The sequence below is a fragment of the Chrysemys picta genome, chromosome 3 (assembly GCF_011386835.1).
Source record: "Chrysemys picta bellii isolate R12L10 chromosome 3, ASM1138683v2, whole genome shotgun sequence".
In the NCBI taxonomy this organism is placed as follows: domain Eukaryota; kingdom Metazoa; phylum Chordata; order Testudines; family Emydidae; genus Chrysemys; species Chrysemys picta.
The window spans coordinates 148,230,951-148,247,260 of NC_088793.1; the positions used below are offsets into that span (position 1 = coordinate 148,230,951).

At 49.7% G+C, this 16,310-nt stretch overlaps 1 protein-coding gene across 1 annotated transcript; it reads right to left on the reverse strand.

Moving 5' to 3' along the window:
• Nucleotides 1–195: 195 nt before the first annotated feature.
• Nucleotides 196–15,356, reverse strand: CCDC167 (coiled-coil domain containing 167). The gene is given in 5 exon segments (XM_065589263.1): nt 196–1,164; nt 5,177–5,229; nt 8,228–8,322; nt 15,245–15,290; nt 15,292–15,356. Coding segments are annotated over 5 exon segments (348 nt in total). The 5' UTR covers nt 15,342–15,356; the 3' UTR covers nt 196–1,060.
• Nucleotides 15,357–16,310: the final 954 nt, after the last annotated feature.

Here is a 16,310-nt window from a genome sequence, read left to right on the forward strand (position 1 = left end):
TGATGCCTAGACTGTTCCCTGCAATGTTGGAACGGATGGGATGGTGCATTCTAAAGTCATGGTGTTACAGCCAGGCTGACACTGCCTTGAGTGAAGAGCCTCATACTAGCTATCTGGTTGCCGATTAGTTAGATTCCCAGCTGCAGGAAGTGCACAGGCAGGGGGAGGCTATAGAATGATGCATTTGCTCTTTCATATGTTCAAATGACTTTATTTAAAAAACAATACAGCTTCAGCCCTGAGTTCAGAGCGCCCCGCCATTAAGCCAGTGAGTTTTAATCCTTGGTGTCCCAGAACTATCCCTCTGAGACTGCAGTTCTCTTTGCTGGGCCCTGCCTCGGGGGGGGGGCTGTACATAGACACACACCAACACCCAGGGTTTAGGAACTGCTATTGTCTTCCTGCCCTCTTAGTTCATTTGGCTGAGTGGCAGGAAAACACCACCCCAAAGACCCCATTTTCAGGTTGTGACTCCTCTGGCCCCCTTCAGGTTACCGGGAAGATATTTTGAAAAGTGTCCCTATAACTGGTACTACTACACGTGGGGATTTTTGGCAATCACAGGAGAGTGGCACAATGACTGAACTCCCCCTTTGAGCTCTAGAGATTGGTCCCTTCAGCTCAGGGTTGAGGCACAGCAAGAGGGAAGCTTTCCCAGGTTCTGCCTGGGCTGAGCAGAGAGGATTTCAGGCTCCAAAGCCTTGTAGTGAGCAGCAAGGAACAGAGAAGGCCCCCTAGGAAAAGGGGAACTTGGGTCATTCATCCCCCTGAAATTAATTTGCAGTCTCTGTTCCACGGGCCCCTCAGGACAGTATGTGGAGCAGGTGGCTCCAGCTGAACTTCAGCCTGCTCTCCAACCCCATTTGTGCTGTGTCTTTAGCTTCCCGTTGCCTTCAAGATCCTCAGCTGCCAGAGATAAGGCTGTCCAGGCCATGAAGACTGCAGGTGCCTAATGGTCTGAAGAGCTGACCAGCCCCGTGGGTGGGAGACACATCTGCTGGAGAAGGAAGAGGTCTTTGCGGTGGAGCCCTGTGGTCAGTAGTGAGAGTTCTGACCATGATTACATTGTCCAGCAGGTGTAAACAACAATAATCAACAGTACTATGGCCATTGCAATGGCTGCGTTCTTGCGATTTTCCTGACGGAGCACTTTTAGTTCTTTCTCTAGAAAACAGAACCAAACCAGCATATAAGATACAGCCTCCCCTCCTGCATCACAGCTGCCACCCACTGCTCCAAGGAACAGTAATCCCCCTTTCCCTCAAGCATGGAGGGAAACTCCTTGTAGGGATCAGCGTCATCCAACTGCTGCGACCTGCCAGGTGCTTTGCTCTAGTCTAGTTCCTTGTAAACATGCAGAGCTGCTACTCTTCAAACTGCCCCTCGTTGTGAGGGACTGGACAGGCCCAAGAACAGAGAGAGGCCTCCTGCCTGGTTCAGTAGTGTCTGAAAGGTATCAGCTAATAGCTGTTTGACCTCAGTCCACTTCCTACAGGTGTATAGGTAGCCTCATTATACAAATCACCCCTTGTTGAAGGCCAAGGCCTGAATGGGCCATGGAGATAGAATGCCTCCCTCATTTTCTGGAGAATGGTGTGGGAGGGTAGTTATAAAGATAGCTGGTACTGCCAGTGCTGTACCTGTTCTATACATGGCAGTCTGCAGGACTCTGTCTAGCACTAGCCACTAACTTCACATGGGAAATACAGAGGTGGTGTTGGTTTTAAGTGTCACTTCCCCAGCTGGGCTCCTGCCTCTTCCCTGTGGCCATCTGAATCAGGACCTTGGACAGAACTCTGTACACAGCTCAAGCTTTGGCAGCCCTCCTGCAGCCACACATACAGTCAGCTGCTTTAATAGGTGTATTTTGCTGTCTCCTACATAATACATCATTGCCTGTGCAGAAGCAGTTAATGATCTTTACACTGTATCACCTTTGAACAGTTCCTTGGCACTCCACTAGTACAGATCCCTCCCTCCCCGATCAATACTGCTAATTCCAGGCGGATAACCCCTGTGGGCTGGGAAGGGAGTTTTGCACTCTCACCTGCCAGCTGCCAGATAGATAGGCAGCACACAGGGTAGTTCAGAGCCTAGTGCACGTGTTTGAAGGAGCGTGTGAATTCTGATTAATGCTAATTTTGTGCCACTCAGCCTGAGATCTCAACATGCTTTGTGAAGATAGGTGGGGATCACTGCCCCTGTTTGACAAAGGGGAACTGAGGGGCAGGGACAGTAGGTGGCTGCTAAGAGCACACAGCACAGAACCCAGGAGTCCTGAATACTGATTCTCTGCTTTACTAGATCCAAGTCCAATCCTCTCCCCTGCAGTATTTTTCCTGAAGCAGCCATACGCTATTAGCATTTGACATGCAAGCCTCTACCTTATGATGGGTTCCTAGAGCAAGATTTCAGCTTTTTGCAGGGGTTTTCAGAGTGGCACTAGGTCTGTTGCATGCACCCTGCTGAACAGCCACTGCACTGCTGCCACTTGAGAATCCAGTCTATTAAGGGACCATTGTGTTGCTAGCTGACTTTACAAGGGGAGGTTAAACTACTAGAAGTGCTTACTTGATAAGCAGCTCAGTGGTGACCCTCTTTGTTCTGAGTGCAACAGCAGAACGCTCCAGGTCTGACCCCTTTTCTGGTGCTGCTAGAGGAGTCTGGATGGGGTAATTTAATCCACTGTCCTGCATTTGTTAGTTCCCTAAGGCCAGCTCTGTATGAATCTGCTTTACCCAGATGAGCCCCTGCAATCTTACTTTAACAATGAAGTTATGAGCTCTAGCCCCTGGCTGAGTCCTAATTCTCAACTCCCACAAGCCTCGGTCGCTCAGCGCTCTGTGTCCCCTCCAATTGCACTCTGCTTAGTGATAATTTGTGGATCCGGAGCTCTCACAGATATGTCCTGGAGAAAGGGTAAGTGCTAACCCAGAAAAGGCGTTTGCCTATTAGTTCCACACTATCCCAGCTGCTGCCAGCATCCCCCACCCTGCCCAAAGTGGGCGATAGGCCAGGAGCAGGCAAACTTTTTGGCCTGAGGGCTGCATCGGGTTTTGGAAATTGTATGGAGGGCTGGTTAGGGGAGGGGGTTGTGCCCCCCCACGACTCCTGCCCCATCCACACTCCCCTGCTCCCTGTCCCCTGACCACTCCTGGACCCCTGCTGCCCCATCCAACCCCTCCTCTCATTCCTGACAGCCCCCCCAAACCCCTGCCCCCTGACTGGCCCCCCTGACCCCTATCCACCCCACCACCCCGAACTCCCCTGCCCTCTATCCAACTCCCTCACCGCGCTGCCTGGAGCACCGGTGGCTGGCGGTGCTACAGCTGCGCTGCCTGGCTGGAGACGGGCTACGCTGGCCCCTGCCCCCACCACACAGCACAGCGCACCGGGTCAGGCCAGGCTCTGCAGCTGTGCTGCCCCAGGAGCTCACAGCCCTGCTTCCCAGAGCATTGCACTGGCGGTGGAGCAAGCAAGCTGAGGCTGCAGGAGAGGGGGAGACAGCAGGGGAGGGCCGGGAGTTAGCCACCCGGGTCAGGAGTTCGGGGGCTGGGCAGGATGGTCCCGCGGGCTGTAGTTTGCCCACCCCTGTGATAGGCCAATCCTTGCTGCTGCCTCGGACGAAGTCAGGAAGGAAGAGAACAAGCTCTTCGACAGGTTGTAAACCTAATGCCGGGCTTTGCTGAGCCCAGCCTGGCCTGTGCTAGTTATTCAGACTGAGGTTGCAGAGTGGGGAGAGGAGGGGGCATCAAAACTCTAGGCCCCCTTGTACTGGGTACAGTACTCGGCCCAAGGCACATGACAGCTTTCTAGGCAGCTTCCCTGCCTGCACAGCAGACACCCACCTGTGCGTTGGGGACTCTGCACAGATAAGCTGCTGTGTCAATGAGGGAAGCCAGCCAGGAGCTCCCTCACTCTGGGAAAGCCCCACACGTTCACTCACTTCAAGGAGTCTGGATCTACATGAAGGACAAGCCTGTTGAGGATCACTCTCAGAGATGCAGCACTGGTGTCTCAGGAATCATCTACTGATGCCTATGCCCAGGGAGGAACTGGGAACGGTGTGTGCTAACAACCACAGCAACTGTGCTCAGCATGCATCAAGCTACAACATACCTGCACAGGATGCTACAGGCAGATCCTGACGCTGCAAGGGAATAAGTGTCTCTATTTACCATTGATGTCAAGGAGCAGGGAGGGCACGCAGCCCCCTTTCAGGATCAGGCATCAGACCACAGGTAAGACTCAGATGAATCTAACTAAGCCTTGTGTCAGAACCTCATGAGGCAACAAGTTTAAGAGTTGAATGTGGCTACAAAAACCTCAATTCTGCCAGCAGGGGGCAGCCTAATGCCACACAGTACACCCAGAAAAAAAAAAAGAGAGAGGAGAAAACACTTCCTGGCTGGAGATTGGACTAGAACGTGCAGGGGACTGCACCACATACAAAGCAGGGGGATGTGGGGGAGGGTAGGGAGTGTCCAGCAGCTGACCCATAGTGCATGCCTAGAGTACTTGAGAGGGACTCCAGCTCCACCACATTCACATTAGGACACTGGGGGGAGGGGTATAGGATGGGGAGGGCAGGATGCTCAGCCTTCCCAAGGCTCTGGCCTTGAGGTACTCCACCTGTGTCAGTGCAGACTGATGTGCTCTCCAGGGACAGCCTGGGGCCTGAGCCACTAGAGATGGGGCAGACACTCACATGAGTAGAAGCCTCCCGGATGTTTTCTACTGTGCATTTGGAAGAGGTTTCAGTTGCACTGAATTTTATTTTTTGAACCTCTGTGGTGACTCTCAGGCTGAGATGCGGGGAGGCCAATTTGCTGGCCAAGTCTTTCAAGAGAGACTAGTGATTTTACGTCCCCAACTTGAGATGGCCTTAAAGGGGCCTGGTTTCCAGAGAGGAGGTGCGCAGCACTTCCTGCAGAGCCAGACCCCTTTAATGGGCCTCAGGCTGGTCCCAGGTGTGCGATACCTGAGGCATGAACCTGCTCTCAGATTAAAAGCGGCTGAATAGATCTGCCTCAACTTCTCCCTCAGTCATTTTTTGGCTGAGCAAAATCAGAGAGTGGGGCAGGAGTTTAAAGGGGAAGCTGAGTGCAGTGCAGACTGTGGCCATCCTGCCCAGCCGCCGCTCGCTCCGAGTGGCTATATTTAAAGACGGCCTTACCATAGGTTTCAGCTTTGGTCACAAGCAGGCTTCTCTCTCTCTCCAGTGACTTTCTGTAATGAGAAGAGGCGGCCTTGTTACACACCGGCAAATGCTATTGCTCTGCACAAGCTCATATGCTGTATGGTGGTGGAAAGCCTCTGCCCCAAAAGAGGAGTTCTGGGCTTAGGGGAAGTGCCTTTCCAATTAGCTGGGATAGCTGCTCCCTCTGGAGCAAGTGGCTCTGATGTCTGTCCCAGGAACAGGCAGGGCCTCGTACACTGAGTGATCACATTCCAGGGAAGACATGAGCTCTTCTGATCCAGTGAGGAAAATGCCCACAGGCTGGGCTATTCAGAATGCTCAGGGGAAGCAAGAAAAAGCAGCCCCTGGGAATGGGGCATGGGCGTGTGGAGGCTCAGGCCTGTCAAAACACCATTGGACAAAAAGAAGCTTCTGCGCTGTCACAGCTGGTCTCACTCACACATGGAGCCTCGCTGTGCCCGGCCCCCTCCCCCCAAAAGGAGGCAATGGCCTTGGTGCAGAGTCTGGAAGAGAACCCCCCACTCCCTAACACTGCCCAGCAGCTCACAGCCCCATGTTGTTCCCACATTTCAGAGCCAAAGACTGAAGAAAAATTCTTCCCTCCTGTTTCCAAGGCCCCCATTTTGCACAAACTCCCCAATGGCTCAGGCAAAGGAGCTGTGTCTGATTGCAGTAAGAACCAGCTGTATCACACAGAATTCAGGGTGATTGAAAACCCTGTATTTTCAGCTGCACAATGATTGATTAATCCACAATTTAAAGGCCTGAAAACTGCTGCAGCTCTGGCAAGTGCGGTGTAAACAAACACACACCAACAAATTATCTATCTCCCTGCTCCAAGCAGGCTCTGTGGCATTGTGTCATAGGGCTGTTTGTTCCCCTTTAGGGAAAGCAGGCACTTTAAAGCTGGATACAAGCCTTACTGTACAGTTAGTTAAGGGAAGACAGAAGGGCTGTAATAAGGCAGGGTGCATTAATAATAGCAGGAGAGGAACAGAAGGACTTTGAAACACATAGAATCATAGAATATCAGGGTTGGAAGGGACCTCAGAAGGTCATCTAGTCCAACCCCCTGCTCAAAGCAGGACCAATCCCCAGACAGATTTTTGCACCAGCTCCCTAAATGGCCCCCTCAAGGATTGAACTCACAACCCTGGGTTTAGCAGGTCAATGCTCAAACCACTGAGCTATCCCTCCCATGCAATCCGGGGAAAAGGAAATGCGGAGTGCAGCCCAAGAGGAAATGAGAAGAGACGCTTAAGCTGCCTGATTCTGAAGTAGCTGAGCTGCTGTATCACTGTTTACAAACCTGCCGAGCTAGAGAAATCAAGGGAAAAGGCTCTCCGGCTTAGGAAGGAAATGAGACTGTTTAAAAAGCACGGCCAAGCTGAACGCATGCAGCTCCGCAGGACTGAATGACACGGAGCCCCAGGCAATGAAAACACCAAACTGACTATGAATCCAGTCAGGCTTTAGTGGGAGGGTGAGGACAGCAAAATTGGAAAGCAGACCTATCCCGGTGACTTGGGCTCACCAGGTCAATAGCTTCCCTCATGGGACAAACAGAAGAATCTGGCGATAGCTAGACGTTAGCAAAAGCATGAGCGGCCAAGCTTGGTCACTTCCTTGGCAGAAGACTGAATGGATGTCGCAGACCCGGACACTTTTTCTGACACATTTGTTCTAAGGACAGGAGCCTTATCACACGGATTGGGAACGGGCTGAAGGGCTGAACTCAGGGTAACGATAAGTGGCAATACATTGAATTTGAGGGCCGGGGAGACAGTCAGTGGATCACTGTAAGGCTGGGGCTTCTGGTCACATCATTAGCAGAAAGAGACGGACTAATCTGAGGGAGGGTAGAGAAGGTGCTGGGTGATGTGACATACAAGGAAGAGTTTAACTTAGGACAAAAAGAGTTTTGTGAGATAAGGACTGAAAAAGTGGGGAGAGAGGAGACAGAACTCTCTGAGAAAGGAGAGAAATTGAGCCTGGTAACCCATGGGAGAAAACTAGGAGTTATGGGGAGAAACCAAGCCCAGGAACATTTAGGCTGAATAGAAGAACTTAATGGCAAGTCAGAGACTGGAAGAGTTTCTCAAGGGAAGAGGTAAAAGCACATTGCTTGGGACACCTAGAACTGGACTGAGCGCCGGAGAATAGATTAGATGGAACAATGGGCTGATAGAATCTAGTTGGCGGGCTGCTCTCTTCCTGTGCCTACATTTTGATGGCTCAGTTTCCCTGTTAGGAGGAGAGCAATAGGCTGCTAACAAATGGAAGAAATGGGTCTCAGCAGGGACATGGCTGAGGTTGGGTGATCACATTCAGGGAAAGGCTCTGTCTATAGCACTACTAGGGTTAAGGGACCAAGTTACAGCAAGGTTCCATTCGAGAGTGGAAATGGAAACTAACCATCTCACTGCACTGTTGAGAGACATAGTTAGGTCCACTCTAGGCTATCACCAGGATCCCTGTTGCAACCAGGTCCCCATGCAAACATGCATGGTGGATGGAGTCAAAATTCAGTCCCCTTGGGATTATTCTGACTGGATTCCACCTAGCATTTGGCTTAGGGCGTCTTGAATATTCAATACACACTATTTACTGCACCTCTGAACTCAGGTGGTCTAAGCAAGATCAGTTGCATGCTGCTACCCAGAACATCTGTCCAGCTCACACAGCTGTTTCCTATTAGTGCTGGGGTCCAAACTCTGGAAGCAAATAGGACTGGGTACTGCTTGGGCTACATGCACAGAGAGTTTGCAAACAGGGAAGTGGAAGCCAAGTTAAGCACTCTGACCATGTCACCCCCTGCCTCCCTGGAAGAGAAAGAAAACCAGTTCTCTCCATCCCTAAACAAGCTCCAAATCGGGGGCCCAGCCTGGCAAACTCAGCAAATTCTTGTTCTGGCAACAGAGGTTTTACTGAGTATTACCAACAAAGCTAACTGTCAGTGGTTTGCATGAGCACACAGCAGCCTGCAGCCTCACTATCCAGGTTTGAATAGAAGGGAATCACCAGTACCTTCCTTCAGGACTGAGCTCCTCTCTGCGCAGCTTAAGGTCCACCTCCTCCATGCTTTGTCTGCAGAGGGACAGCTTCTCCTCCAGGCCATCAATCTGAAACACACAGCAGCAGCCACAATAATCACTGGCATCCGCCTTCCCTCCGCAACCCAGCAGCTCCGGCCTTCCCAGCTCAAGAGAAGGGGTGGCAGCCCCACTGCGGTGTCTTGCCACCTCACACCTAAAAAAAAATCAGCTGAGCTATGGGTTTTATGAGGCTCTCCGATCCCCTGGCCTGAGCAGAGTGCATGGGTAAGTTGCTTGGAACACAGCGATCACAGCAAATGGATATTTATCACTATAAGAATTCAGTACAGCTCCATCCCATGCAGCTGGGGTGCTAAGTCCTTGGGCTATCAACTCCAGTTGTGGCTGGAGTAGTCCTGAAGACCCCTGTAGAGGCCAGTGCCTCTTGTTAAGATCTGATCGTCCTTCATTCTATCCCTCGCCTCTATTTGCCTTGGCTTTTCCCCTTTACTCACAGGCAGAGAAGCGACCTAATGGACGTTTACACAGTGAGGAAGGGGATCAAGTGGGAGAGACGGTTCACCCTGGCAAGAACCTCAGGGACTAGGCCCTGAATTAATGCGGCAAAGGGGAACAAGCAGTCAGGAAAGCAAAGGTGAAACAAGAGAGCATGAGGCACTTCAGCCTGGCTGTGTGATGTGGGGGTGGGAGGGAAGCAGCGGATGTCACATTCTCCTCACTAAAATATGTTAGCGCCACAACCTCCAGCACAGACTAGTTGTAGAGCTCCTGAACCACAGATGAACCAACAGGCTCAGCACAGAAGTCTCCAATATTTGGTAGACTAGAGCAAGGACAGTGATCCCCATTGCCTCTGCCCTGCTGAGAGATTGCCATCCTGCACCAAGTATCTGGGTTCAGTCACGGTGCAGCAAGAAGTTACGGCAGCTACATAAGCTAGTCATCTAATTAGCAGGTTTAATTTATTTTCCAAGAAGCTGCCTTTATTCTGGGGTGAGGAGGAAAGGAAAGGGGGAGAATCAAAGGGCTGAAGCACCAACAGAGGTGACCAACATGCTTGAGTTTGGGAAGGACTCCCCCAGGAACGAATTATACCACAGCTGAACAACTCTGCAGGGAATCCCAGCTAGTCCAAGCCCAGCAACCAGGGCTTTAAGCTTTCCAGAGGGAAAGCTCTGCCTTACAGGCTTGCAGTCCAGTGGGGGAAAATATCAGGGATAATTAGACAAGGTGACACCCAAATCCCAGCAAGCCCATGGCCTTTGACATTAACTAGCTTTGAAATCATTGCTAGCCCCATTGCAATCATCTGCCACCACACCCTGTGCTGTGCATGAGCAGCAGGCTGCAGAAGCAGGGCTGAGGAGGGACAAGCAGCCAGAAGAATTGGATCTCGCCCGGTGAGATACTTCAAAACCTGGGAGCTGGGGAACAGCAGCATCCTGCGTAAATTAACCTGGTGGAATTAAACCCATCTGCCTTGGTTTTCAAAGACCCTGTCGTCCTCCAAGGTAGTGAGAAAAGATGTTACCACTGATCATTACACAGGAAAATCAATGGCACTGATCTCTGATTAACCACTTACAACTCAATCCTGGACTAATTAACAATTCTCTCACACGCTGCTCAGGGCAAGCATACAGGCTATCACCGGGGGGCAGTTGAGCAAACTCAGCGTAGGGCAATGAGGGCAGTAACTGAGTGGTCTCATTAGAGAGCAGCAGCAGGGGAGTCTGGTGGAGTCAAGTCAGCACTTGCCCCTTTTACAATGAACCAGCAGTAGAAGTTTTCCATAGCCACAAACTATGATTTGGTGGAGCTGGTGGCTTCTCTTCTTGCACCATAGGGTCCGGATGGGGCAGGAGCACAAGGGCTGGTGTGGAATTTTGTAACCACTGTTCCCACCCCCAACAATTCCAGCGGGGTGGTGTCAGGAGACATCCCTTTGGCCCCACACACAATAATTTGGCACCTATAACAGTGAGATTCAAGCCCCCCAGCTTCTTACCAGACTGCAGTTTCCAAGTCAACTGTATGATTATTTGTATTTCCATAGCATTTAGGAGCCACCGCCATGGACCAGGACCCCACTGTACAAACACTGACCCAAAAATGATCCCTGCCCCAAGGGGCTTACAATCTAAGTACCAAACTAGAGACAACAGATTGATACAGAGAGAAGGGGCCTTGCTGTCATTGACGAAACACTGTGTGGATCTTCCTGGCAGCAAGAACAGCTTCCCCTGAGCCAATACAGCCCAGAGCTTGCACTGATCCAGGGAACATGGTCTGGATTTCCTGGGTGGGGGAGGGAAGTGAGTGGTCACATTTAACAAGCAACTACATCATTAGCACTTTGTCAAAGAAACCCCTCCAACAGCTTGTGTCGAGTGGGATGATAAAAGGGGCATTTTTTAATTGTGTTACCTGAAGTGTTTTAACTAACTTGTGTTAATGCCTGGTATAGACAGAACACGTAACACATGCCAGCTAATGCATTCACCTTTTATCTTAGTTTAGTTAGACAAACCCCAGGACAGAGCAGTCAACTGCTATCACCAATGCTTAATCAGTCATGGCCAGCGGTTCCTCCCCAATGTCTCTTTTCCTTCCCCCACCGTTCCCCTCTCAAAGCCACCAACTACCGGCTCTTCCTTAAGGGTGCCTCTCATTTTGTTTGCTGTCTCTCAGTGCACGCTTCACTCACCACTTTCACGACTGAATGTGATTTAAGTAGAGTTTATTTTGTGCCACTCCCTCACATTTTGACTTTCTGCCAACTAAAATCCTCCAGACTCTTAATTATGATTAAAAAGTTCCAACTATTTTTATCATTTCATCAAAACCAAAGCTGGGCTCCTGCAGAAGCAGTTCACAACAAATGTTCCCCAGAGCTGTGCTGACACCTTTGTTGAGGCTGGGGCACAAACAGGTGAAAATAATCTCCACTAGGAACACAGAGAATGGGGAATATTAGTGATGGAATAAAATCCCTTCCTCTGGAAATTTTGTTTCTTTTCCCTGGTTTTTCTGCCTTGTTAATGAGGATAAGAAGATTCCTAGGTTCTATTCCTGTCCCTAACATTGATTCACTGTGTTACCTTGGAGGCAGGTGACAACACCTGTAAATTGGGGGACTACTACCTACCTCGCTGAGGGTGGGGGGATTGGAAGGTTTAATTGTTTGTGAAGTGCTTAGAGGTCCTCAGAGGAACGGCACTAGAAATGGGCAGAAGGCTCTCTGTATGTGCTATCCTGGTATGGCCGCTTCATTACCTCACTTGGGATTTTTGACTCAGGAGCCGGCATTGCGTGTGGCTGCATAGTCCACGCAGTCTTTTGCTGCCAGCAAAAGAAAAGAAAAAATATAATAAGTGTTGGGGAAGAAATCAGAGCAATCCCATTGAGAATTACCCCTTATTCTGAGGGCTGCCAGAGCCTCTCCCCAGGGCGCCGTAGACTGTAAAACTTTAGAACTTGAGAAACTGTAAAGCTTCCCCAAAATCCCCAGGGGCAGCTCTCCACAGAGCTTCCCTAGAAAGAAGCTGTGTGTTTGAACCGGCTGTGGATGGAAAGCATTTGCTCCTAACAACGAATGCATGGAGAGGTTAGCTAGGGTACAAACATAGACTTATCAGAGGCCCGTATGAAATGAAGCTGCATGGGAGCTGCTTTTGGTCCAGGTTCCTAGTGGGACACAATATCATCAATATAATTCACACCAATTGGTCTCCTTATTGATAGCCTCTGCCAAGAAGTGAATGGGTCACAGTGACTAAACTCCTTCTCCTGCTCCCCATGGCCTTTAGAGGGGGTCCCCTCCAGGACTGGGCTGATAAGCTTCCCACATGTTGTGTACATTACAGCTGTCTGAGCTCTATTTGTTCCATAGCCAGACAAAGGACTTCATTTAAGTCAACATCCTCTTCAACTAGTAGCAGTCTCACTTTAATGTAATAACTGAAGCAGGTGTTAAATATCCAGCAAGGAGAGAGCAATCAGAGCGCACACAGCTGCCCTTCACCTGCACAGCCACTGCCCTCCTGCTACCTGATCAACTGCTATGAAAGGAGCTCTGGGGTGAGGGACCAGCAGTTTTGCACACAACAAGTAAGCTGAAGAACATTCTGAAGCCAGCTGAATCCCTTGCCATGAGATGTACCACCAGGCACAGTAATTTGCACCGAATTCTGGCTTCATACATGTGCCATCTGGAGACCTCTGAAAATACAGAGCTTTGGGGCAGATTCAATCCAAATTGGCTTTATGTTTGTTACAAATCTCATTTGCCCAGGCAGTCTTGGGAAGGGAGTCCAAAACCACTCGCACATGGCAGGAAAGGAAAGAGGCGGCCCTGCTTACGGAATTGGGTTGGATCCTTTTTTAATACATTTTGTACTGAATTAATAAAAGCATTCTTCCTAGCAGAAAGGCTAAAAGCACTTTTCAAGAACTGACATCTGCCCTCCGCCTTTATGAATCCCCTAATTAAGATGCTGGCAAACAGCCATATCACACATACGCCAACATCCAACAGCGTTAGGTAATGAGGTTTGTGTCTCATGACCCTCATAAAACAGATCAAAGCCAAACAAAAGCATTGGGGGGAAAATCACCTCCCAGAAGCAGCCTCGTCCCTTGTCATCTACTAGCAGGTTCAAGGTATTTCTCTCCATTTGTTAGTCAGTGGTTCCTGAATCCAGTGTTGTAGGCTCAATTATTAATATCAGCCCAGCAAAGATTGAATTTGTTTAGGTTCACACGCTAACCTCTTGGTTAATGGACCTATTTCAATTTTCACTGTGGTCTTACAATAATTTTACATTTCAACAAATCATTTCACCGACAATAGAGAGTAAATCCAGCAGGGCTGAAAACATTTACCAGACATCTACTAGCCAGAGGCCAATACAGCAGAATGAAGGAGGAGGATTCACCAGCTCAGTCTCTCACTATCAACTCCAAACATTGGGAAGGGGGAGTGCTAGGATTCCTACCAGGGTGCTTTCCCCAGGCCCCTCCTAGGGACTTATCTTTCAGATCACTTTTGACTAGTAGCTACCTCTCTTGGACCTCCACCTTATAGGCTCCTACTCTATTTCTCCCAGCCCCATGGCTACGGAGGTGGGAGTGAGGGCATCAACCACCCACCTATTCACCATGATTGGGGGGTCCTTCCTTCCCTATGTAATTAGCTCCTGTATCTACCACAGCCATTCATAACTTTCTGAAGCAGCAGCAGAGTTAAACCACCACCTACCAGATTCTGAACAGTGCCCATGAAACCAACCAGAGTCTTGCTCATTTCTCCTGCTGTTGCGGCTCAGAGAAGTTCTGAGTAGCAGCATTGTCATTGGGGGGCTGCCTGTTGGAAGATCCTGAGCTTGTCTAAGTACAAAAAGTTGCAACAGTTTAACTAAAGGCATAATGTCAAATGGATTCAACTTTGTGAGAGGACCTGGTTACATCCGTTTGAACCAGGCTTATATTGATGTGGTTTGCATCCGTAATTTATAGATGCAAGCTCAACCATGTGCCAGGTTTAAGCCGATGCAAGAGCATCCACACACAAAGTTGCATCTGTTTGAATTACACTTTTAGTTGAAGCAGTGTGCCTTTGTGTTTAGAGCAGGGCTCAGGAAAAGAGCCTTGCATCAGCTCACATCCATTCCTATCTGGAAGGTTTTCTTCACAAGCATAAAGGCTTAGAAAATAGTGATGTTAAATGAAAGTTTAAATGCTGAAGATGGAGGTGCAGCTGAAAGGTGTCCACATATTTCAAACCTAAGACTCAGATCCATCTACTTTAAAGAGATCAAATTCATCCCTTTTTAAAATTGCCTTTCACAATATCATTTGTAGTTAGAAGGGACACTCACTTAGTTTCTTCCCCATCATTGTGGCAGGATTGAGTCGATATCCTTAAACCACCCTCTGGTAGACAGGTTTCAGGTCTCAGCCTCTGACAGCCCCAGCAAAGGTGGTTCTGCACCATCCCAAAGCAGCTTGTTTCATCACCCAAACTCTTTGGAGTTAAAAGATTCCCAATACCCTCCAACATTTAACCAGAATTCCCTGCTGCAACTAGAGCCCCATCACTTCTCAACCTGTGATCAGACTGTATAATCAGGCCATGTCCTCTTTATAACATGCCTTCATGGAGGTGGAAACAACTACCATGTCTATTCTTGGCTGTCATATCTCCAAATCAAACATCCTCAGTTCTCTGAACTCTTAATCAGTTAAACATGGTGCCCAGAAATAACTGTTGTCTCAAATAAAGGCCTAAATAGGGCTAAGCAGAGCAGAAAACTACCACAAGCAACACTCGTATAAAAAAAAAAGAGAGCTTAATAAGACATTTGCTTTTTTGGTCACAGTGGCACACAAAACATGCAATACAAGGCTTTTCAGTGATGTTTTTGCCCTACCTGTATTTCTCTGTTTTGCATGTGTTCACTGGACTATGTCTCCCCTTCCCATTTCTCTCTACTGAATCTCATTTGATTGGTTCAGGCCTATTTCTTTCATTCATTAGGAAGGGACTGATTTTTAATCTCATTCCCCAAAAGCATTTGCAAACCACTGTCTCCTCCAAGGGAGACCCCTACCCAAGTGAGAAGGGAGTAAGTTGGAGAGCAGGAACACGACATCAGCAGGACAGAAAAACTCCAAACGGCAGCACCAGCCAGGCCCCCAGTTTGCAGGGGAAGAGCAGAAATGGCCCCAGAGGCACGGGATACTCTTGTAGCTGCAATCCTCAGGAGAAACCCCATGGATCTGGGGGGCAGGATAGCCCGTCAATGAAGATCTTTCCCTTACACATAACAATCCACTCCCCGCATCCCCCACCTCGCCTCGTCCCCCATTCACCCGCTTCCCACTCCCTTGCCCTCAGCCCCCTACATGCCTCTCCTGCCCCCCACCTCGCCTCTGCCCCCCTCCCTTCGCCCCGCCCCCACGTTCCCTTCTCGCCCCCACCGCACACCTCCTGGCCTATCCCACAGTGACCCCGCTCCCAGCTGTCGGGGGGGAGGGGCTGTCACCTCTTGAGCGACGCTCAGCCCCTCTCGCTTCTTAACCATCTTCCTTCGCTTTGCCTCGAATGCGCATGCGCGCGGTCCCTTTCTGTTACGGGACACGTATGTTGGGGAAGAGACCTGAGCTGCCATCTTTGTGAGGGGCATGCCTTAACGCAGATGCCATCGTTGTGAGGGGGCAGCCGCCGCCATCTTTGTGAGGGGCACACCTGACTACAGCCGCCATCTTTATGAGGGCTACCCGCCGCCATCTTTGTGAGGGGTTCCTATCTAAACCAGCCACCAGCGGAAAAGAAGCTCAGCTTTTCAGACGCCCCTCTGCTTCTGGCATCATGGCAGCAGACTAGACTAGCCAGCAGGCCTCTCTTCTCTCTAGGCCTCCTTGTCTGTGCCGATCACACTGCTCTGCACCGGGGTACGTACAACACTCCCTTTCCCTTGGCTTCCGAGTAGCAATCTCCCTTCTCGCCTGTGTCCTGGGTAACCTGTGTCACTTTCATCCCTCACATTGTGCTGATGGTGTCCACCACCTCTCTCTTCATTGCATCACATCACAGAACCATCATAGTGTAATTCAGAACCATTAGTGTAACACAGATGTAGGTATCTTGCACCATACCTTTGCCTGGCGCTTTATAGCAATAGAAAGACAGAACCTTGCCCCAAAGAATCTATAATGTTTGATCGCAATGGGAATAGGAGTGTTTCCTCCATTAGACAACCACAAGAAATGATGACTGGCAAGGAAGGGGGGTAATGACAAACAATGATGGTATGAAACAAATGTATGAAGCTTGGGGTGGGGGGAGATATAATAGAGATCTATAAAATCATGAATGATGTGGAAAAGGTGAATAAGGAAGTGTTATTTACCCCTTCACATAACACAAGAACTAAGAGTAACCCAATGAAATTAATATAGGGTTACCATATTTAAAAAATAAAAAAAGAGGACACTCCACGGGGCCCTGGCCCTGCCCCTTTCCCACCCCCGGCCCCACCCCAACTCCACCC